This window comes from Salmo salar, chromosome 22 (assembly GCF_965601325.2).
Source record: "Salmo salar chromosome 22, fSalSal1, whole genome shotgun sequence".
Classification (NCBI taxonomy): domain Eukaryota; kingdom Metazoa; phylum Chordata; class Actinopteri; order Salmoniformes; family Salmonidae; genus Salmo; species Salmo salar.
In genome coordinates this window covers 48434317-48458962 of record NC_138312.1, presented here as the reverse complement: position 1 = coordinate 48458962, position 24646 = coordinate 48434317, and the positions used below count along the sequence as shown (strand labels likewise).

Here is a 24646-nt window from a genome sequence, read left to right as displayed (position 1 = left end):
CGACTTCACGAATGTGGTAGATCAATGTTATTTGGGTTAGGTGGGTAAATCATTTGGCCAAAGTGGGTCACCCGAAAAAAAGTTTCTAAACCCCTGCACTATACTGTATGACTGGAGGAGTCAAACTTTTATTTTATCTTACAAGCAAGACAACAGAAGATAACAAAAAAAGGGAGAAAATATAAACATTCGAACAAACTCACAATTGAGGTTTAGAGTATAGGCTACAGATGGTGATTTGGGTCGTGCCAATTTATCCAATGTGGGTCGGCTGAACGAAATCAAATCAAACTTAATTTGTCACATGTGCCGAATACAACAGGTGTAGACCTTGAAATGCCTACTTACAAGACCTTAATTAACCAAAAATGCAGTTCAAGAAAGAGAAAATATTTACCAAATAAAGTAAAGTAACAAATAATAAAAAGTAACACAATAAAATAACAATAACGAGGTTACATACAGGGGGTACTGGTACTGAGTGAGTGTGGGGGGGGGGGTACAGGTTAGTCGAGGTCATTTGTACATGTAGGTAGGGGTAAAGTATGCATAGATAATAAACAGCGAGGAGCAGCAGTGTAAAAAATGAATGGGGGGGGGTGGGTGGGTCAATGTAAATAGTCCGGGTGGCCATTTGATTCAATTTTCAGCAGTCTTATGGCATGGGGGTAGAAGCTGTTAAGGAGACGTTTGGTCCTAGACTTCTACCGCTCTTGCCGTGCGGTAGCAGAGAGAACAGTCTAAGACTTGGGTGACTGGAGTCTTTGACCATTTTTGGGGCTTTCCTCTACCACCACCTAGTATATACTGTAGGTCCTGGATGGCAGGAAGCTTGGCCCCAGTGATGCACTGGGTCGTACTCACTACCCTCTGTAGCGGTTGCCATACCAGGCGGTGATGCAACCGGTCAGGATGCTCTCAATGGTGCAGCTGTAGATCTTTTTGAGGATCTGGGGACCCATGCAAAATCTTTTCATGCTCCTGATTGGGAAAATGTGTTGTCATGCGCTCTTCTCGACTGTCTTGGTGTGTTTGGACCATGATAGTTCATTGGTGATGTGGACACCAAGGAACTTGAAATTCTCGACCTGCTCCACTACAGCTCCGTCGATGTTAATGGGGACTTGTTCGGCCCGCCTTTTCCTGTAGTCCACAATGACCTCCTTTGTCTTGCTCAGATTGAGGGAGAGGTTGCTGTCCTGGCACCACACTGCCAGGTCTCTGACCTCCTCCCTATAGGCTGTCTCATCGTTGTCAGTAATCAGGCCTAGCACTGTTGTGTCGTCAGCATACTTAATGATAGTGTTGGCACCCCTGGGAAGCTCCAGTGTTGAGGTTCAGCGTGGCAGACATGCTGTTGCCTACCCTTACCACCTGGGAGCGGCCCTGTCAGGAAGTCCAGGATCCAGTTGCAGAGGGAGATGTTTATTCCCAGGGTCCTTAGCTTAGTGATGAGCTTTGTGGGCACTGTGGTGTTGAACGCTGAGCTGTAGTGAATGAACAGTATTCTCACATAGGTGTTCCTTTTGTCCAGGTGTGAAAGGGCAGTGTGGAGTGTGATTGAGATTACGCATGTGGATCTGTTGGGGCGGTATGTGAATTGGAGTAGGTCTAGGGTATCCGGGATAAAGCTGTTGATGTGAGCCATGACCAGCCTTTCAAAGCACTTCATGGCTACCGACGTGAGTGCTACGGGGCTGTAATAATTTTGGCTGGTTACCTTCACTTCCTTGCGCACAGGGACTATGGTGGTCTGCTTGAAACATGTAGGTATTACTGAATCGGTCAGGGAGAGGTTGAAAATGTTAGTGAAGACACTTGCCAGTTGGTCCGCGTATGCTTTGAATACACGCCCTGGTAATCCATCTGGCCCCACGGCTTTGTGTATGTTGACCTGTTTATGTTGACCTGCTAACATCGGCTACTGAAAGCGTTATCACACAGTCATCCGGAACAGCTGGTGCTCTCAAGCATGTTTCATTGTTGCTTGCCTCTAAGCAAGCATAAAAGCATTTAGCTCGTCTGGTAGGCTTGCGTCACTGGGCAGCACGCGGCTGGGTTTCCCTTTGTAGTCCATAACAGTTTTCAAGCCCTGCCACATCTGACGAGCGCCAGAGCCGGTATAGTAGGATTCAATCTTAATTCTGTATTGACGCTTTGCCTGTTTGATGGTTCATCAGAGGGTGTAGCGAGATTTCTTATAAGAGTCTGGATTAGTGTCCCGTTCCTTGAAAGAGGCAGCTCTAGCCTGTAGCTCGACTCGGATGTTGCCTGTAATCCATGGCTTCTGGTTGGGATATATACGTTTGGTCACTATGGGGACAACGTCGTCGATGCATTTATTAATGAAGCTGATGGCTGAGGTGGTATACTCCTCACTGCCATTGGATAAATCATGGAACATTTTCCAGTCTGTGCTAGCAAAACAGTCCTGTAGCGTAGCATCCGCGTCATTATGTTTTTGTTTTATTATTTCACTGCCATACTGTGTTTGATCTTGTCTAGCAATCTTGTCTCAAGAGGACCACAATGGAAATAAGTCCCAGACTTTATAGTGTGTTATCCTCGAGGATTTTATTCATGTGCATGTATGTCTTTTAAGTTTTAGGTGTGCTTGTTTTTTAAAATGGTCGAATTAATAAACTAAACTAAACTAAATCTGACCACTTTCGTATTGAAAGAGTCACTGGTACTTTCTATTTTAGTTTTTGCTTGTAAGCAGGAATCAAGAGGATAGAATTATGGTCAGATTTGCCAAATGGAGGGCGAGGGAGAGCTTTGTATGCGTCTCTGTGTGTGGAGTAAAGGTGGTCTAGAGTTTTTCTTCCTCTGGTTGCACGTGACATTCTGGTAGAAATGAGGTCAAACGGATTTAAGTTTTTCTGCATTAAAGTCCCCAGCCACTAGAAGCACCGCCTTTGTATTAGCATGTTCTTGTTTGCTTATGGCCTTGTACAGCTCATTGAGTGCGATCTTAGTGCCAGCATCGGTTTATGGTGGTAAATAGATGGCTATGAAAAATATAGATGCAAATTCTCTTGGTAAATACTGTGGTCTACATCATATCATGAGATACTCCACCTCATGCGAGCAAAACCTTGAGATTTCCTTAATATTAGATTTTTCGCACAAGCTGCTATTGACAAATAAACACAGACCACCACCCCTCGTCTTGCCGGAGGTAGCTGTTTTGTCACGGAAAACCCAGCCAACTGTATATTATCCATGTCGTCGTTCAGATACGACTCTGTGAAAAATAAAATATTACAGTTTTGAATGTCCCATTGGTAGGATAGTCTTGAACGGAGCTCATCCAGTTTATTCTCCAATGATTGCACGTTGGCCAATAGAACGTATGGTAGAGGCGAGTTACCCACTCGCTGACTAATTCTCACAAGGCACCCGGACTTGCGTCCCCTGTATCGGCATCTCTTCTTGATACGAATGACAGGGATTTGGGCCTGGTCCGGTAAATCCTTCGTGTCCGACTCGTTAAAAGAAAAAATCTTCGTCCAGTTCGAGGTGAGTAATCGCTGTTCTGATATCCAGAAGCTCTTTTCAATGTTAAGAGATGGTAGCAGAAACATTATGTACAAAATAAGCTACAAAAAAACGTGGAAAAACACACAAAATAGCACAATTGGTTTGGGGCCCGTAAGATGGCAGCCATCTCCTCCGGCGCCATTATTTACATTGTTACTCTTCAGTCCTCCTTTTATACCTCTCCCTCCAATCCCCTCTTCCCCAATCCTCACTCACATCACAGTCCTGGATGTCGTCCATGGCCAGCAGGTTGTTGCCATGCCGTAGCTGGAACTGGATGACCTCCAGGGCGTGCTGGACCTCGGCCTCCTCACGGCTCCTGTGTGGCCCGCACTCCCTCACCATGTCCTGCAGCAGTAGGCTGTACTTGCTGATCCGCTGCACTGGCTTCAGCAGGTAAGAAGACAGGTCCATCTTGTCCCCCAGCTGCAGCTGTTTTTGCTGGAGTGTTAGGAAAACAGAGTTCGGGACAATTCTATATCAATTCATTCAAATCAGAAATTAAAAACTGAAATTCCAATTGCATTTTTTTCTAAAATTGGAATTTGATTGTTGACCGAATTTAAATAGAATTGACCACAACCCTGTTAGGACATGCATGTTATAATATACTGTTAATAAAGGGTTTTCAACTTTTTTTTTGCAAACACCATTGTTCTGGGGGCACTTCCACTACAAATACTTCACATAAGGATGAGTATTGCATTACATACTGTAATATCAGTGTACTCTGACAGTTTATTTGACATCCTCACCTTGAAAAAGTCATGGCCGTAGTTGATGAGTAAGCTGTCTGACTGGGGTTTGTTTTTGCTGAAGAGGGCGTACAGGCCAAAGCTCTCTCTCTGGATAGGGGTAGAAGCACAGAATTCAATAGAAAATACAAATAAATAAAATATAAAGTATTATTATTGTATTCTATTTTACACAGCTGTAGAACCTGTTGATTTCTCAAGATTATAATTGACCTGGCTTGTGGTGTGCGGTCCACATCACTTGTTGTTGGTGAGTGCCAAAGAGATGAAAAGATCAGTTATAATAAAAAGACTGAAATGTCTCTCACCCCAAAAGGTAAAGCAATGTTATTGTAAAACACTTGTTGATTATTTGTTTCAGAGCAGTTGGATTAAAATATACTGTTATATCAGTGTTACTAAATACTGTTATACCAATATTACTAAATACTGTTATACCAGTGTTACTAAATACTGTTATACCAGTGTTACTAAATACTGTTATACCAGTGTTACTAACTGTCTATTTTAACTTCTCTGTGAAGTGATGAGGACACTACCCTGGAAATATATACTTTCACATATACTTTGAATTCGCGAAAAGTGGGAGGTGTGGTCAAGAAACACTGGCATATTTTATCATCAGACCCAGCTTTGCCGGCTGAATTAAAAAATCCACCACTTATTGTGTATAGGAGAGGTCGCAATTTACGCGATAAATTGGATCAGCCAACTGCCAGCCACGAAAGAAAATCAGCCAGGCTCTTTTACGCCCTCTACCAAATGATAGCTATAAATGCAGAAGATGCGCACAGTGCAACAATATGATGAAGTGTGAATATTTCTGTCACCCCCACACAGGAAAACGGTTTCAAATAAATGATATCATTACGTGTACCACCACCCATGTTATTGACATTATTAAATGTCCATGTAGGCTCTGCTATGTCGGTAAGACCTCCCGCTCTCTCAAACAGAGAATTAGTGAACATAAAAGTTCAATCAGGAGAAACGACAGGGATTATCCAGTCGCAGTACATTTTAATGACCTAAAACATGACATTTCTACCTTTAGATTTTGTGGCATAGAGAAAGTTAAGATATCAGACAGGGAAGGAGATATTAATAATACTCTGAGTTATTTCCTAAAGGACTTAATGATGAAATGCCTATGTATGTTATGTTGTGAATTTTAACATGAATTATGTGCCTATTTAAGATTACGCTGATGTTTTTCGTATGATGTACCCAATGATTAATGAAAACTTGCTATGTCCTCATTGTGGTTTTATGTACGTGTTCAATGCGTCTTATTTATACACTTTTGTAGTGTTTGTGAAATGCATATTGTTATGTTTGGTAGCACTTATTTATTTTTCCTTTGCCTCCAACCCCTTTCCATGCGTGGAACGGATGTGGGTGGGGCTAAGTCTACATAGAGGTGCTGTTTTCAGAAAATTCACAAAAGCTCTGACGAAGGCTGTTAGGCCGATACGTAAGCTTATTAAATATCAGTGATACTATCAAGAGCAGGGTGCGGTTTTCTTTTTCCTTCATCTTGTTTCAACTGTTGCCATGCACCTGCAAGAAGATTGCTCAGATGTGCGAGTGCCTTTTGAATTTTGCCATCCTTCACTTAAAACACATCATCACAGTTTTTGCTCTGTAGTAAAAGGGCTCTTGAAAACTTGACTGCTGACATGCAACATTTTTGGGATTCTGTTAACAGTGGATTTATGAACAAAAGATTGAAATATCCCTTTCAGGTTAGGTTTAGTTATCACACGGTTAAGGTTTGTAACCATGGGAACCCACATGTCGTAGGAAGCAGCGTCCCACTCTGAAGGGTTCTCGGAGGCAGCCCTCCAGCTCTTTCAGAAAGTGATGACGGTGGAAGTCATGGAGCTTCTCCAGGTTGCCGAAAATGTTCCCCCCCTGGCCCCTTAGGTCCTGAGGCACATCAGGCCTCTCCAGCTCAGGGAAGTAGTGCTCTCGTACGTAGCCTAGAGATCGTACATACTCCCTCTCAGTCAACAACAGCTCCTCCATGATCCTCTGCAACTTCCTGTCCACACAGGAAACAGGAAATTGGGAATTTTAAGGAGGAGGAATTTGGACAATGCGTTCTCTAATTTACCCCTTACCCTCACCCTACTTACTTTAACCCTAAAGCTAACCTTGTAACGTAACCCTGTAACTTTAGCAAGCTGTTGCATTTCAACAGAGTTGCAGTTGATAATTTGTTGGTAGTTTGAACATCTGTAGATCATCTATAGGGGATTATACAAATTAACAGTGACCGTAATCAAATCAAATCAAATTCTATTTGTCACATGTGCCGAATACAACAGGTGTAGACCTTACAGTGAAATGCTTACTTACAAGCCCTTAACCAACAATACAGTTTTAAATAAAATACCTAAAAAAATAAGAAATACAAGTAACAAATAATTAAAGAGCAGCAGTAAAATAACAATCTTTTTTTTTTTTTTTTTTTTCCAAGATGGCGTAGCAGTTCAGACGTCCTCTACCCTCCTCTTGTCGTGTCCCGTGTATATATATATATTTACATTTTTTATTTTTCTTCACTTATCAATATATATATATATATATATATATTTTTTTTTTTATACTAAATACTCAACCTCAAAGCACTCTCCTGCAACCCGCCTCACCAATTTAAAAAATAAAGTATTATTTACCTCATCTGAATTCCACAACAGAAGCTAGCAAGTGTTTAGCCATTTTCACTGGCTAACGTTGAAGTTCAGCTAGCCACGGTTAGCTGTCCTCAGCTATCCATTAGCTCGAATAGCTATCGCCAGTTTTTGTACAGCGCGACTCAGACCAGAGCATACCGGACCTATTCTCTCTCCTTTCCCCGATTTCTAACGCAGGCTCTGGACATTTACACCTGGATCTTGCAGCTAACTAGCTGCTACCTGAGTGACTATTGGCAACGTCGGTCACGGAATTAACACACATTATTACGGAGCTAGCCAGCTGAAGAGTTCCGTCAGCCACTCCTGGGCTATTCCTGAGCTAGCCAGCTGAAGTGTCTCCTGGGCTACAACTCACCTATCCTGACCCGTTTTACTGCCGATGCGGAGCCCCATCGGGTCTTCACGACTGGACCACCGACGTTATCTGCCCGAGGGAGTTATCCAACTGGCCCCTCCGTCGCGACGTAACCTGATCGCCCATCTGCGGCCCGCTAATCGTTAGCTGTCTTTTCGGCTGCGATCTGAATAGGTCTATCGGACACTTTTCTTGGGCCACTATAACTAACTATTTTGCCAACTTGGACTGGTCCCCCCTTCCACACGGAACCCCACTAACCCACAGACGGAAACCCACGAGGTGGCTAAAAACAGACCTCCCTCCCATCTTCCACCAGCTTGCTACCTATGGCCCGGCTAGCTGTCTGAATCTCACTGGACCCTTTGATCACTCGGCTAAGCATGCCTCTCCTTAATGTCAATATGCCTTCTCCATTGCTGTTCTGGTTAGTGTTTATTGGCTTATTTCACTGTAGAGCCTCTAGCCCTGCTCATTATACCTTATCCAACCTCTCAGTTCCTCCACCCACACATGCTATGACATCTTCTGGTTTCAATGAAGTTTCTAGAGACAATATCTCTCTCATAATCACTAAATGCCTAGGTTTACCTCCTCTGTACTCACATCCCACCATACCTTTGTCTGTACATTATACCTTGAAGCTATTTTATCGCCCCCAGAAACCTGCTCCTTTTTCTCTCTATTCTGGACGTCACAGACGACCAATTCTTATAGCTTTTAGCCGTACCCTCATACTTATTCTTCTCTGCTCCTCTGGGGATGTAGAGGTGAATCCAGGCCCTGCAGTGCCTGGCTCCACTCCTACTCCCCAGGCGCTCTCTTTTGATGACTTCTGTAACCGTAATAACCTTGGTTTCATGCATGTTAACATTAGAAGCCTCCTCCCTAAGTTTGTTTTATTCACTGCTTTAGCACACTCTGCCAACCCGGATGTCCTAGCTGTGTCTGAATCTTGGCTTAGGAAGTCCACCAAAAACTCTGAAATCTTCATCCCTAACTACAACGTTTTCAGACAAGATAGAACGACCAAAGGGGGCGGTGTTGCAATCTACTGCAGAGATAGCCTGCAGAGTTCTGTCCTGCTATCCAGGTCTGTACCCAAACAATTTGAACTTCTACTTTTAAAAATCCACCTCTCCAAAAACAAGTCTCTCACCGTTGCCGCCTGCTATAGACCCCCCTCGGCCCCTAGTTGTGCTCTGGACACCATATGTGAACTGATTGCCCCCCATCTATCTTCAGAGCTCGTGCTACTAGGTGACCTAAACTGGGACATGCTTAACACCCCAGCCATCCTACAATCCAAGCTTGATGCCCTCAATCTCACACAAATTATTAATGAACCCACCAGGTACAACCCCAAAGCCGCAAACACTGGCACCCTCATAGATATCATCTTAACCAACGTGCCCTCTAAATACACCTCTGCTGTTTTCAACCAAGATCTCAGCGATCACTGCCTCATTGCCTGTACCCGTAATGGGTCAGCGGTCAAACGACCTCCACTCATCACTGTCAAACGCTCCCTGAAACATTTCAACGAGCAAGCCTTTCTATTCGACCTGGCCCTGGTATCCTGGAAGGATATTGACCTCATCCCGTCAGTAGAGGATGCCTGGTTATTTTTTTTAAATGCCTTCCTCTCCATCTTAAATAAGCATGCCCCTTTCAAGAAATTTAGAACCAGGAACAGGTATAGCCCTTGGTTCTCCCCAGACCTGACTGCCCTTAACCAACACAAAAATATCCTGTGGCGTTCTGCATTAGCATCGAACTGCCCCCGCGATATGCAACTTTTTAGGGAAGTTAGAAACCAATACACACAGGCAGTTAGAAACGCCAAGGCTAGCTTTTTCAAACAGAAATTCGCTTCGTGCAACTCCAACTCTAAAAAGTTCTGGGACATTGTAAAGTCCATGGAGAATAAGAACACCTCCTCCCAACTGCCCACTGCACTGAGGATAGGAAACTCTGTCACCACCGATAAGCCCACTATAATTGAGAATTTCAATAAGCATTTTTCTACGGCTGGCCATGCTTTCCACCTAACTACCCCTACTGCATTCAACAGCACTGCACCCCCCACAGCTACTCGCCCAAGCCTCCCCCATTTCTCCTTCTCCCAAATCCATTCAGCTGATGTTCTGAAAGAGCTGCAAAATCTAGACCCCTACAAATCAGCTGGGCTTGACAATCTGGACCCTTTCTTTCTAAAATTATCTGCCGAAATTATTGCAACCCCTATTACTAGCCTGTTCAACCTCTCTTTCGTGTCGTCTGAGATTCCCATAGATTGGAAAGCAGCTGCTGTCATCCCCCTCTTCAAAGGAGGTGACACTCTTGACCCAAATTGCTACAGACCTATATCCATCCTACCCTGCCTTTCTAAGGTCTTCGAAAGCCAAGTCAACAAACAGATTACCGACCATTTCGAATCCCACCGCACCCTCTCCGCTATGCAATCTGGTTTCAGAGCTGGTCATGGGTGCACCTCAGCCACGCTCAAGGTCCTAAACGACATCGTAACCGCCATCGATAAGAAACAATACTGTGCTGCCGTATTCATTGACCTGGCCAAAGCTTTTGACTCTGTTAATCACCACATCCTCATCGGCAGTCTCAGTAGCCTTGGTTTCTCAAACGATTGCGTCGCCTGGTTCACCAACTACTTCTCTGACAGAGTTCAGTGTGTCAAATCGGAGGGCCTACTGTCTGGACCTCTGGCAGTCTCTATGGGGGTACCACAGGGTTCAATTCTTGGGCCAACTCTTTTCTCTGTATACATAAATGATGTCGCTCTTGCTGCTGGTGAATCTCTGATCCACCTCTACGCAGACGACACCATTCTGTACACTTCTGGCCCTTCTTTGGACACTGTGTTAACAACCCTCCAGACGAGCTTCAATGCCATTCAACTCTCCTTCCGTGGTCTCCAACTGCTCCTAAACACAAGTAAAACTAAATGCATGCTCTTCAACCAATCGCTGCCTGCACCTGCCCGCCTGTCCAGCATCACTTCTCTGGACGGTTCTAACTTAGAATTTGTGGACAACTACAAATACCTAGGTGTCTGGTTAGACTGTAAACTCTCCTTCCAGACTCACATCAATCATCTCCAATCCAAAGTGAAATCTCGAATTGGCTTCCTATTTCGCAACAAAGCATCCTTCACTCATGCTGCCAAACATACCCTCGTAAAACTGACCATCCTACCAATCCTCGACTTCGGCGATGTCATTTACAAAATAGCTTCCAATACCCTACTCAACAAGCTGGATGCAGTCTATCACAGTGCCATCCGTTTTGTCACCAAAGCCCCATATACTACCCACCACTGCGACCTGTACGCTCTCGTTGGCTGGCCTTCGCTTCATAATCGTCGCCAAACACATTGGCTCCAGGTCATCTACAAGACCCTGCTAGGTAAAGTCCCCCCTTATCTCCGCTCACTGGTCACCATAGCAGCACCCACCTGTAGCACGCGCTCCAGCAGGTATATCTCTCTGGTCACCCCTAAAGCCAACTCCTCCTTTGGTCGTCTCTCCTTCCAGTTCTCTGCTGCCAATGACTGGAACGAACTACAAAAATCTCTGAAACTGGAAACACTTATCTCCCTGACTAGCTTTAAGCACCAGCTGTCAGAGCAGCTCACAGATCACTGCACCTGTACATAGCCCATCTATAATTTAGCCCAAACTACTACCTCTTCCCCTACTGTATTTATTTATTTTATTTATTTTGCTCCTTTGCACCATATTACATATTATTTATATTTTATCTCTGAACTTTCTTCAAACTACAAATCTACCATTCCAGTGTTTTTCTTGCTATACTTTATTTACTTTGCCACCATGGCATTTTTTTGCCTTTACCTCCCTTATCTCACATCATTTGCTCACATTGTATATAGTCTTATTTTTTTATTTATTTATTTATTTTTCTACTGCATTCATTGATTGTATGTTGTTTTACTCCATGTGTAACTCTGTGTTTTTGTATGTTGTCGAACTGCTTTGCTTTATCTTGGCCAGGTCGCAATTGTAAATGAGAACTTGTTCTCAACTTGCCTACCTGGTTAAATAAAGGTGAAATAAATAAATAAATAAAATAAAAAAATAGCGAGGCTATATACAGGGGGTACCAGTACAGAGTCAATGTGCGGGGGCACCGGTTAGTCGAGGTAATTGAGGTAATACGTACATGTAGGTAGAGTTATGAAAGTGACTATGCATAGATAATAACAGAGAGTAGCAGCAGCGTAAAGGGAGGGGGGCAATGCAAATAGTCTGGGTAGCCATTTGACTAGATGTTCAGGAGTCTTATGGCTTGGGGGTAGAAGCTGTTTAGAAGCCTCTTGGACCTAGACTTGGCACTCTGGTACTGCTTGCCATGCGGTATGTAGTTATTGTAAAGATTACAGGCAACTAATCTTAATCTGAAATTTAACAAAGACCCAAAGAGAAACCATCTCGATGCTGCATTTCTACTAACACTGCATGCTGTACATGTCCTTCGTCACTCATTTGTTTATTTAAGACGTATTACCCATAAACCCATTCCCATAACAATTGCAGATTGATAATAGCTTGTGTGACTAATGGCATAGCTGCTGTAAAGAGGTCAATGGAACGCGACCAAAACAATTGAAATGCCATGGAAACAAGTGGGGGAATAATGCAGTGAGGGAAAGATCCCGAATCTCCTCATTGTCCCCCAGCAAAATTTGCCTAAATTTAGGCTATTGTTAAAATGTGTATTTCACACTATGTTGAGGTAAAAATCGGAGTGTAATGCTTGTATTGATGTCAAACCGAATACATGTTCATGTCATCATTACCAATCAACTTACAGTTAAAAACGACTTTGACTAACACCTCCGATTTCTCTATGCTAGCTATGCTACCTAACTATACGAACGGGAGTTAGCATTTAGCAGTCACTTCTTCTAAACCTGAAAAGGGACTACTTCTAAATGTTATGCAGCAAAAATAGCCAAATACACCCAAATCAGACTTTAGTAACCACATTGTGGGCCTGTTACAATACATCCGTCATGATGGATTTTAAGAGTGTAAGAGCAGATTTGTTGAACGTGCGCCAATCTGGTATCCTTCTTCTATCCGCCACGGTCTGCGTTGCATTGACCTCTGTACCGCATCTATGCTGGTAATTTCTGGGAAAACATTTTTCTGATAGCTATTGAGAAGGAGGAGGTGCATCACTCACAGGACATTGCTGCCATTTTCTTCAGCTTGGGTGTTGGCTAATAAAGTGGATTCCTGTGTCTCGTCACCACTAGGGTCAGTCAAGGACACTGAAGACACCTGTATGGGGTCACCACCTTCCCTGTCCCCATTTGACTTACAGCAGGTGTGGCCAGAGCAGAAACTTCCATTACGGGAGATATCATAAGGCTTTTGGGGTGACTGCAGTGCCACTACTAGGTGCCGGCTATGTGAGTGCCTTGCCGATAAGGGGGAGGAGCCACACTCTGAGGACAGGAGAGAGCTCATACAGGAACCCTCACTCAGGGACCGCCCCAATGCACTGTGTTTCCATGGAAACGCCTCACACTTGCCAATCGGATCCCCCCTCTTGAGGTCCGCCTCGCTGTGGCGCCTCCCTGGTCCACCTCCTCCATCTTGAGGCACCACTGGCATCAGTTTCCCCTCTTTGCCTGGGGATTTAGGTGACTGGGACACTTCTTTGGCTCCTTTGCCCCCTTTCGTGTCCGCTTTCAAAGGGAGGTTAAAACATGTGATGTGAGCACTGTCCCTAGTATTGCTGTCTCTGCTCTCCATCTGGTCCTGGGAGGCCCTCCCCGAGTTATTGGCCACCCCTGTAGGGGAAGTTGAGGCCGGAGCGAGGGAGCAAGGGGCCCCCACCTTCTCCTCCTTCTCCTCTTCCCTCTCCTTTCCCGTCTCTAACACCCTGCTCTTCACTTGAGCTCCGCCGGCTGTGGGCTGCTGCTGGTCTTTGTCGGCTGCTTCTCCCCGCTGTTGCAATCTCTCCCCCAGCTGCTGGCTGACTTCTTGGCACTGGATCCAGGCTGCATTCCACAGCCTCATCCCCCCAGAGCCCCTCGCACTGTATGCTTTGGCTTTCACAGTCTGGAAGTGTCGAGCCGAGAAGCAGTCACCCAATTTCTCCTTGTAGGTCTTAAGTGTACTTAGATTGGCTTTGGCAGGGTAACACTCTGTCTCTACCTGCTCAAGATATTGCCTGCATTCCTTGGCTAGGGCAGAAACCTACAGGAAACAATACAGAGAGCAGATTTGTTAGTGTCATAGTGTTATTTCAGAAGTGTTAGAAGTTAAGTGTTTTTGTTGTGTATTACTTGGATGGGAAGTTGGGGTACAGAAAAGATTGATGGGAGGGATTGACGACTGTTGTGGCTAGGGGTTAAAGAGGAGGCATGTCCGTAAATGTATTTATCCTTCCTTCCTTCAGTTCATACATGATATGATTTACAACATAGAAACATGGTGGTAGTGATGGTAAAAGTAATATCGTGGGAGAAATGACGCAGAGTTAGAATCAATTCCATTTTAATTCCTATCAGTCCTCCATCAAAGTGTAATACATATCCTGTAGCTGAATGGAATTTAAGTGGAAATGATCCAGAATTAAGGCTGAAAGGAAGCAATAAAAGAGTAAAAAGAGAAAGAAGAGGTTTTGAAAGAACCAGGGTATTGCTCGACTAACCTGTTCACAGAAGCGATAGACATACACCATGTTGTCAAGCTCGGTACGCCTTTTCTCCGCTCGCAACAGAAAGTCGGCCATATTGGATTTGAAAGTGTTCATCACGGTCCGAAAAACCTCCATTTCAGTGTTAGAGTTGGTGGGACCCAGAATCTTCTCAACCTCTATCATCAGTGTCAAGGTCTGCTGTTTTTTCTCCTATGATGAATAACAAAGATTTAAATTCCTACAACTCCTGCTTTTCCTCCCGATCTGCACATTACGTAAGCTCTGATAAGCGCAATTCATTGTGATAAATAGGTTTTTCGTTATTTGTTCTGAGGAAATATGCTCCAAATGTGTTTTTCTTGCAGCTGTGGAGTAAGATGAAATAAATTATGAAATGGATATCTCAAAATAATACAGTCAAAGAAACATACATCTGTGAAGAATGAGATTGAATTTATTAACCTGCTCATCTGGATGTATTGAATGTAGTTTTTTCTCTCTTCAGAGTCAAATCTTAACTTGAGATAAGGCCTACTTAGAGTTGAAGTCGGAAGCTAACATACACTTAGGTTGGTGTCATTAAAACTCTACTTTGTGCATGACACAAGTAATCTTTCAACAATTGTTTACAGACAGATTATTTAACTTATAATTCACTGTATCACAATTCCAGTGGGTCAGAAGTTTACATACACTAAGTTGACTGTGCCTTTAAACAGCTTGGAAAATTCCAGAAAATGATGTCATGCTTTAGAAGCTTCTGATAGGCTAATTGACATCATTCCAGTCAAGTGGAGGTTTACCTGTGGACTGCTCTCTCCTCGTCTGACCACGTGTTCTCGCACACCCCGAGAGCATCTAGTCAGCGGGGTGGCGGGACTTGAATCCTCATCTCTCCCAAGTGGACATTCTCTCTTTCTCCCCTGACCCATTTGTCTATCTCCTCCTTTGAATTCCATGCTAGCCCATTCAAGCTTAACATCCTTATCATTTATCGCCCTCCAGGTTCCCTTGGAGAGTTCATCAATGAGCTTGACGCCTTGATAAGTTCCTTTCCTGAGGATGGCTCACCCCTCACAATTCTGGGTGACTTTAACCTCCCTACGTCTACCTTTGACTCATTTCTCTCTGCCTCCTTCTTTCCACTCCTCTCCTCTTTTGGCCTCACCCTCTCACCGTCCCCCCCTACTCACAAGGCAGGCAATACGCTTGACCTCATCTTTACTAGATGCTGTTCTTCTACCAATCTCACTGCAACTCTCCTCCAAGTCTCCGACCACTACCTTGTATCCTTTTCCCTCTCGCTCTCCTCCAACACTACTCACTCTGCCCCTACTCAGATGGTATTGCGCCGTCGCAACCTTCGCTCTCTCTCTCCTGCTACTCTCTCCTCTTCCATCCTATCATCTCTTCCCTCTGCTCAATCCTTCTCCAACCAATCTCCTGATTCTGCCTCCTCAACCCTCCTCTCCTCCCTTTCTGCATCCTTTGACTCTCTATGTCCCCTATCCTCCAGGCCGGCTCGGTCCTCCCCTCCTGCTCCGTGGCTTCACGACTCATTGCGAGCTCACAGAACAGGGCTCCGGGCAGCCGAGCGGAAATGGAGGAAAACTAGCCTCCCTGCGGACCTGGCATCTTTTCACTCCCTCCTCTCCACATTTTTTTCCTCTGTTTCTGCTGCTAAAGCCACTTTCTACCACTCTAAATTCCAAGCATCTGCCTCTAACCCTAGGAAGCTCTTTGCCACCTTCTCCTCCCTCCTGAATCCTCCTCCCCCCTCCTCCCTCTCTGCGGACGACTTTGTCAACCATTTTGAAAAGAAGGTTGACGACATCCGATCCTCGTTTGTTAAGTCAAACGACACCGCTGGTCCTGCTCACATTGCCCTACCCTATGCTTTCACCTCTTTCTCCCCTCTCTCTCCAGATGAAATCTTGCGACTTGTGACGGCCGGGCGCCCAACAACCTGCCCGCTTGACCCTATCCCCTCCTCTCTTCTCCAGACCATTTCCGGAGACCTTCTCCCTTACCTCACCTCGCTCATCAACTCATCCTTGACCGCAGGCTACGTGCCTTCCGTATTCAAGAGAGCGAGAGTTGCACCCCTTCTCAAAAAACCTACACTCGATCCCTCCAATGTCAACAACTACAGACCAGTATCCCTTCTTTCTTTCCTCTCCAAAACTCTTGAGCGTGCCGTCCTTGGCCAGCTCTCTTGCTATCTCTCTCAGAATGACCTTCTTGATCCAAATCAGTCAGGTCATTCAACTGAGACTGCTCTTCTCTGTGTCACGGAGGCTCTCCGCACTGCTAAAGCTAACTCTCTCTCCTCTGCTCTCATCCTTCTAGACCTATCTGCTGCCTTTGATACTGTGAACCATCAGATCCTCCTCTCCACCCTCTCCGAGTTGGGCATCTCCGGCGCGGCTCACTCTTGGATTGCGTCCTACCTGACAGGTCGCTCCTACCAGGTGGCATGGCGATAATCTGTCTCCGCACCACGTGCTCTCACCACTGGTGTCCCCCAGGGCTCAGTTCTAGGCCCTCTCCTATTCTCGCTATACACCAAGTCACTTGGCTCTGTCATATCCTCACATGGTCTCTCCTATCATTGCTACGCAGACGACACACAATTAATCTTCTCCTTTCCCCCTTCTGATAACCAGGTGGCGAATCGCATCTCTGCATGTCTGGCAGACATATCAGTGTGGATGACGGATCACCACCTCAAGCTGAACCTCGGCAAGATGGAGCTGCTCTTCCTCCCGGGGAAGGACTGCCCGTTCCATGATCTCACCATCACGGTTGATAACTTCATTGTGTCCTCCTCCCAGAGTGCTAAGAGCCTTGGCGTGACCCTGGACAACACCCTGTCGTTCTCTGCTAACATCAAGGCGGTGACCCGATCCTGTAGGTTCATGCTCTACAACATTCGCAGAGTATGACCCTGCCTCACACAGGAAGCGGCGCAGGTCCTAATCTAGGCACTTGTCATCTCCCGTCTGGATTACTGCAACTCGCTGTTGGCGGGGCTCCCTGCCTGTGCCATCAAACCCCTACAACTCATCCAGAACGCCGCAGCCCGTCTGGTGTTCAACCTTTCCAAGTTCTCTCATGTCACCCCGCTCCTCCGCACACTCCACTGGCTTCCAGTTGAAGCTCGCATCCGCTACAAGACCATGGTGCTTGTCTACGGAGCTGTGAGGGGAACGGCACCTCCGTACCTTCAGGCTCTGATCAGGCCCTACACCCAAACAAGGGCACTGCGTTCATCCACCTCTGGCCTGCTCGCCTCCCTACCTCTGCGGAAGCACAGTTCCCGCTCAGCCCAGTCAAAACTGTTCGCTGCTCTGGCACCCCAATGGTGGAACAAGCTCCCTCACGACGCCAGGACAGCAGAGTCAATCACCACCTTCCGGAGACACCTGGAACCCCATCTCTTTAAGGAATACCTGGGATAGGATTAAGTAATCCTTCTAACCCCCCCCCACCCTCCCCCCCAAAAAAGATATAGATGTACTATTGTAAAGTGGTTGTTCCACTGGATATCACAAGGTGAATGCACCAATTTGTAAGTCACTCTGGGTAAGAGCATCTGCTAAATGACGTAAATGTAAATGTAAATGTATTTCAAGGCCTACCTTCAAACTCAGCGCCTCTTTGCTTGACATCATGGGAAAATCAAATGAAATCAGCCAAGACCTCAGAAAAAAATGGTAGACCTCCACAGGTCTGGTTCATCCTTCAGAGCAATTTCCAAATGCCTGAAGGTACCATGTTCATCTGTACAAACAATAGTACGCAAGTATAAACACCATGGGACCACGCAGCAGTCATACCGCTCAGGAAGGAGATGTGTTCTGTCTCCTAGAGATTAATGTATTTCGAGGCGAAAAGTGAAAATCAATCCCAGAACAACAGCAAAGGACCTTGTGAAGATGCTGGAGGAAACAGGTACAAAGGTATCTATATCCACAGTAAAACAAGTCCTATATCGACATAACCTGAAAGGCTGCTCAGCAAGGAAGAAGCCACGGCTCTAAAACCGCCATAAAAAATACAGACTACGGTTTGCAAATAGTCCGGGTAGCCATTTGATTACCTTAAGGACAACAAAGTCAAGGTTTTGGAGTGGACATCACAAAGCCCTGACCTCAATCCTATAGAAAATGTGTGGGCAGAACTGAAAAAGTGTGTGTGAGCAAGGAGGCCTACAAACCTGACTCAGTTACACCAGCTCTGTCAGGACAAATGGGCCAAAATTCACCCAACTTTTTGAGGGAAGCTTGTGGAAGGCTACCCGAAACGTTTGACCCAAGTTAAACAATTTAAAGGCAATGCTACCAAATACTAATTGAGTGTATGTAAACATCTGACCCACTGGGAACATGATGAAATAATTAAAAGCTGATATAAATAATTTTCTCTACTATTATTCTGACATTTCTCATTCTTAAAATAAAGTGTTGATCCTAACTGACCTAAGACATGGCATTTTTACTAGGATTAAATGTCAGGAACTGTGAAAAACTGAGTTTAAATGTGTTTTGCTAAGGTGTATGTAAACTTCCGACTAGTAAAACTGTATCTACATAAACCAGACCTTTGCGAATAGCCTCCACTAAGGTCAATAGGGGTCTGCAGAGAAATGTGAGTCACATCTATAGATCTCAACTAAGGAATCAGCCCTTAAAGGCCCACTCCGTGAGTTTTACAACCATTTTCGATCATTGACTTGAATATACCTCATAAGCTTTATTAAACAGTCTAACCCCAACCCAGCTGTACCTTGGCCTGAGTGAGGAAGGAGCCAAAGTGCTGAACGGCTTTGCTCACACTCTCCAGGGTGTCCTCAGTTGAGTTGGAAACCTTTAGCTGTTGCTCTCCTTCTGTATTAAACCACATCTTGGCCTATGAAGTACACATTCAGATAGAAAAAGATATATCATAAGGCATACTAATCAGACCTAGGTGAATAGAGTATTCGTTTTCTTTCAATCATTTTAGGTGCCCTTGATTTAACCTCTAAGGGATCAGTGTCCCTAAACCGGGAAGGTTGTTGCTAAAGTGCGCTAATGTGACTAGAATGACGTTGTAAGTAACAGCCAACTTTCCAGGACATAGACGTGTCTTATATTGGCAGAAAGCATACATTCATGTTAATCTAACTGCACTCTCCAATTTACAGTAGCTATTACATTGAAAAAATACCATGCTATTGTTTGAAGAGAGTGCACAACAACAAAAAGCTTTTATCACGGCAACTGGTTTGACACATTCACCTCTGAAGGTAAATAATGTACTTACATTCAGTTATCTTGCTCTGATTTGCCATCCTGAGGGTCCCAGAGATAACAGGTAGCATAGTTGTGTTTGATAAAATCCATTTTTATTTTCAAATGTAGGAACTGGGTTCTTCAGTTTGAACCCCTGCTGTCTTTGGCTCCACACCCACCCCACCCGGCCATCTAGATGTGTGAAGGTTAGTATATTTTCTGTAGGGAAGCTAATTATCCAACATGTATGACATTCCTTGGAGTGTGTAAACTTACAAAAATGGTAATAAAAAATGTATTTTCTCTGTAGTTATGTACCTGAAAATGTATAAATTGACCAATTTGGCTCATTTGGAAAAACTCCTGGCAGACTTGATAAAATATATAGTGTAGTAATGTCTGAATCAATCTGAATCAATCTGAAACTTTGCACACACACTGCTGCTGTATGGTGGCCATCATCTAAATTCTCTTGCATTTCAAAGATGATGGAATCGAATGTGTTATATTCTCCTACATTAATTTCACATTTACACAAACTTCAAAGTGTTTCCATTCAAATGGTATCAATAATATCTTTGCTTCAGGTCCTGAGCTATAGACAGTTAGATTTGGGTATGTCATTTTAGGCGAAAATGGGAAAAAAAAGGGTACGATCCTTAAGAGCAGGCAGGTGTAGTTTCCTATTCTAAGTGACAAATAAGAACGGCTGTTGTACACAATATACAGTGCCTTCAGTAAGTATTCATACCCCTTGACTTATTCCACATCTTGTTGTGTTAGAGCGTGAATTCAAATTGGATGAAAAAAATATATAATCTCACCAATCCACACACAATACCCCATAATGACAAAGTGAAAACATGTTTTTAGACATTTTTATAGATCTATTGAAAATAAAATACAGAAATCTCATTTACATAAGTATTCACTCCCCTGAGTCAATACTTTGTAGAAGCACCTGTGGCAGCGATTAACAGCTGGATTGTGCAACATTTGCCAATTATTCTTCAAGCTCTGTCAAATTGCATGTTTTGGAATATTTTCATTCTGTACAAGCTTCCTTCTTCTTACTCTGTCAATTAGGTTAGTATTGTGGAGTAACTACAATGTCAATCCATCCTCAGTTTTCTCCTATCACAGCCACATATCCTATCACAGCCATTACATTCTAAATGTTTTAAAGTTACCTTTGGCCTCATGGTGAAATCCCTGATTGGTTTCCTTCTACTGCGGCAACTGAGTTAGGAAAGACACCTGTATCTTTGTGGTGGCTGGGTGTATTGATACATCATCCAAAGTGTAATTCATAATTTCACCGTGCTCAAATGGATAAACAATGTCAGCTTTAATTTAAAAAATATATATAATAATCCACCAATAGGTGCCCTTGTTTGAGAGGTTGTGGTTTAATCTGTGTTAGAAATTCACAGTTCGACTGAGGGACCTTACAGATAATTGTATGTGTGGGATTCAGAGATGAGGTAGTCATTCAAGAATCATGTTAAACACTATTATTGAACACAGAGTCCATGCAAATTATTATGTGACTGGTTAAGCTCCTCTTTTCAGTTCGCCGCAGCGAACGACTGGAACGAGCTGCAAAAAACACTCAAACTGGACAGTTTTGTCTCCATCTCTTCATTCAAAGACTCAATCATGGACATTCTTACTGACAGTTGTGGCTGCTTCGTGTGATGTATTGTTGTCTCTACCTTCTTGCCTTTGTGCTGTTGTCTGTGCCAATAATGTTTGTACCATGTTTTGTTCTGCTACTGGTGTTGTGGTGTTGTTACCATGCTTTTATTTGTATTTTATTTAAACCTTCATTTAACTAGGCAAGTCAGTTAAGAACAAATTCTTATTTACAATGAGGCAAAGGGCAAAAAGCCTCCTGCGGGACGTTGGCTGGGATTTTAAAAATACAAAAAAAGAATATATAAGAAAAAACACACATCGCGACCAGAGAGAAACCACAACACTACATAAAGAGAGACCTAAGACAACAACATAGCATAGCAGCAACACATGACAACACAGCATGGTAGCAACACAACATATGCTGTGTTGTCATGTGTTGCTGCCATGCTATGTGTTTTGTCCCCACAGAAGGCCTTTTGTCTTTTGGTAGGACATCATTGTAAATAAGAACCTAGTAAAATAAATGTAAAAATGCAAATTGTTACTCCTGAAATTATTTAGGCTTGTCATAACAAAGGGTTTGAATACTTATTGACTCAAGACATTTCAGTTTTTCATTTTTAACTAAGTTGTACAAATGTAAAAAAAAATACATAATTCCACTTTGACATTATGGGGTATTATGTGTAGGCAAGTGACAGAAAAATCTCTATTTAGTCCATTTTGAAATCAAGCCTGTAACACAAAATAATGTGGAAGAAGTCAAGGGAAGGGGTGTGAATACTTTTTGAAGACACTGCACTTCTATCTGAATGTCCTGTAAAGGTGCAACCTCCTGACCTACCGTGTCAAGATCTGACTCCGCCTCCCTGAGTTTGAGCAGGAAGTCCAGGTGCTTCAGTGACTCGTTGGATCTCATCACCAGCGTATGAACACTCTCCTCTACCTGGTTATACAGGACCGTCACTGACTCCAAAGCGTCACTGTAGTAAGAGGTGGACGTTAGCAAACATTCACTCCTGTCCTCACCACTTCACAATGATAGATGGTTTATGGAGTTCTGGCACAAAATGGCTGTCGTGGCATCACCTAGATGGGTGATACCATAGAGATGGATGAATTGTGGTCACTTGCCACAAAGCCCGTTTTAGCTTGGGCAGTGTCATGGAGGGCTTTCACAATTGTATGGGTGTTACACATCAGTTATCCACAACAAATCATGAATTTGATGAAGACCAATACCTGTAGTCATCGGACTTGGCAAATCGAAACTCTTCCCTCCTCATTCTGGCCAGGATGGCCCCACCTTCTCTCTGTAAAGTAACCAATCGGATGTCCTGCAGTACCTCTTTCATTGAGGTCTTCTGATCTTGAATACATAGCTGCACGTCCTGAACAAAAAACAACAACAACAACCTAAAGCTAAAAAACTAAAAATAAATGTTTTATTTAAGTTACTTTATGAAACTGTAACTACCTGGGCGGTGTCCATTTTTGGATTGCCATCAATTTTCTTGATTGCTCTATGTAGTATATGGGCTGCCCCTTGCAAGTCCGTCACAAAGGAAATTAGTTTCTGAAACGGATTAAGAAAATAGATTTTAGGATCCACTCAAAACAAAGCCAATGCAATAGATTGGGGGAGATTTATGCTTTGGAATACCAATGACAACAGCTATGCAAACAAGCCCAAACTCTTCCCACTATCCAAAGAAGATCCTTGTTGACTAATACTGCAACAACAGGAAATTTGAATTATCATGTGAATTATAATTAATGGACATGTAGGGGTTGATTTAAAACATTTTCGTAGTCTGAAATTTGTAAGTGGAAATTAAAAAACTTAAGAGGCCTTTTTAAACCTCAACTACACTACAAGTTTTACATTTCCTGGATTGCAGGAAAGTTCTCCTGCAACAGGTTGATCGAATTAAGATCCTACATCTGTCAACAATGTAAAATGAATTTGATGGCACTTGTATAGCCGATTTACTAGAAATGTACTAGACATTTTGACCATACAAATGATTTAAAGAGACCATGACATATGTTGAAACCAATTATAAATATTACACTGCACCTGATGAAACTGCAGCCAATCAGTGTGGCTGTAGGGGAAGGTCCCGCCCAAGTCAGAGGTCAGCTGTTGTCCCTCCACCAGCTTGTGCAGGGCCTTCAGAGAAGTCACCATGTCCATCTGATTGACAGGAGGCATGTGAGGAGGGGTCAGTCATATTACAGAGCGAGGGCCTGTGTGGACATGTCTCAATAGTCCAGATTGCAGGCTTTGAAAATGAGGAAAGGACGTATCCCTCCTATTGCTTTCAGATTAGTGTATATGAAGGAGAGGAGACAAGGAGAGGACCCCCCCCCCCCCCCCCCTTTAGACAAATCCATGGTGTCTTGCAAAACAGAATTATGTGTGTGTGTGCTTGCGCATGTGTGTATGTATGCCCTCTGACCTGTAGTCCAGAGTGTCTTTCAGGGCGAGGGCTTGTATCTTTATCTACTAGCATCAGCACAATGCGAACTGCATGCAGGGCTTGTTCCTATGGAGACGACCATTAAGGAAACATGTCAGGACAAGACATCATTGCAGATCATCACAATGTATGCAATATGAATATAGGGTCCATTGAAAAATGTTTGCATCACTTGTTCTTCAGTACAGACGGGTTGGTTTTTTAGCAATTTAGCATCCAGTAACTAGATGACTTCATAATGCATTTTAACATCCAGTAACTAGATTCCTCCATACAGCATTTTAAAGGTCCTGAACAGTCATTATGTAAAGTACTTTTTCTCTCTAAGCTAACTAACAGGAAGTTTGAAAAGACAGGCTGAGCGGGCAGGGAGCTTATATTGACTGACAGCTCTTTGAAACAACTATGTCAAGTAACTTGGATGGAGTGAGCAGTGTTGCAGTAAAATCATCTCAAGCAAATTTGGTGATACCCAAAGCAACTCAAACATTGAAATGCATCAATTATATAGAGATTTTTTTTATACATCTCCCATTTGGCATGTCTAGTAATGCTGTTCACAGCAGCACTGATGAATGTGTTGACTTAACAACTGCGTCAGAGTTTTGACCAAACGAGGCAGTAACTAGCTTACACCAGACACAGATGAAAGGGGAAACATATAAGCAATGTTCCCTCTAAGCCATGCAGAAGAAATATCAGGACCAGTGAGAACCACAAGATTGAACTTCACTCATCTTTCTAGAGTTTTCCCTGTTAGTTAAAACTATCAACATTTCTATTTACTGTGGAAATTGTGATCGAATGAACACAATAATAGTCACTTTCAATGCAACATAATAAAACAAACTATGCAAGAGATTTTGTGGTAGGCAGAACACTTCAGAGTAGGATTCGATTACATTTACACAGAGAGGTGCGGCATAAACAATCAGAGCTGCAGTAGGCTTATATGCAATTAGACCATTGCCACATATGGATCTGTGCCATTCACTTTGAAATGGACTGTGTTTACAGCATGAGCAGTCCTGAGTAGATGCGCATGTTTTGAGATCAAAGCGAGAGCTGCATGTAGCCACGTGTGCACATTTTGTTCATATAATTTGCTAGGCACGAAAACCGCACTCAATGAGCTGTATTACGCCATAAGCAAACAGGAAAACGCTCATCCAGTCCTAGTGGCCGGGGACTTTAA

General features: G+C 43.7%; 1 protein-coding gene across 1 annotated transcript in view; it reads right to left on the bottom strand.

Annotated features, from left to right (window-relative positions):
• The window catches only part of LOC106583602 (pleckstrin homology domain-containing family G member 4B), a 76559-nt gene that overhangs the window by 9960 nt on the left and 41953 nt on the right, over positions 1-24646 (bottom strand). Inside the window, exons 7-17 of the mRNA XM_014167971.3 lie at positions 23431-23517; positions 23049-23165; positions 22446-22544; positions 22211-22359; positions 21813-21951; positions 18840-18962; positions 14064-14261; positions 12585-13606; positions 6093-6342; positions 4299-4388; positions 3760-3984 (exon numbers count right to left, since the gene is read on the bottom strand). Coding sequence (XP_014023446.3) covers positions 3760-3984; positions 4299-4388; positions 6093-6342; positions 12585-13606; positions 14064-14261; positions 18840-18962; positions 21813-21951; positions 22211-22359; positions 22446-22544; positions 23049-23165; positions 23431-23517 — 2499 coding nt within the window. The remainder of the gene's footprint in view (positions 1-3759; positions 3985-4298; positions 4389-6092; positions 6343-12584; positions 13607-14063; positions 14262-18839; positions 18963-21812; positions 21952-22210; positions 22360-22445; positions 22545-23048; positions 23166-23430; positions 23518-24646) is intronic.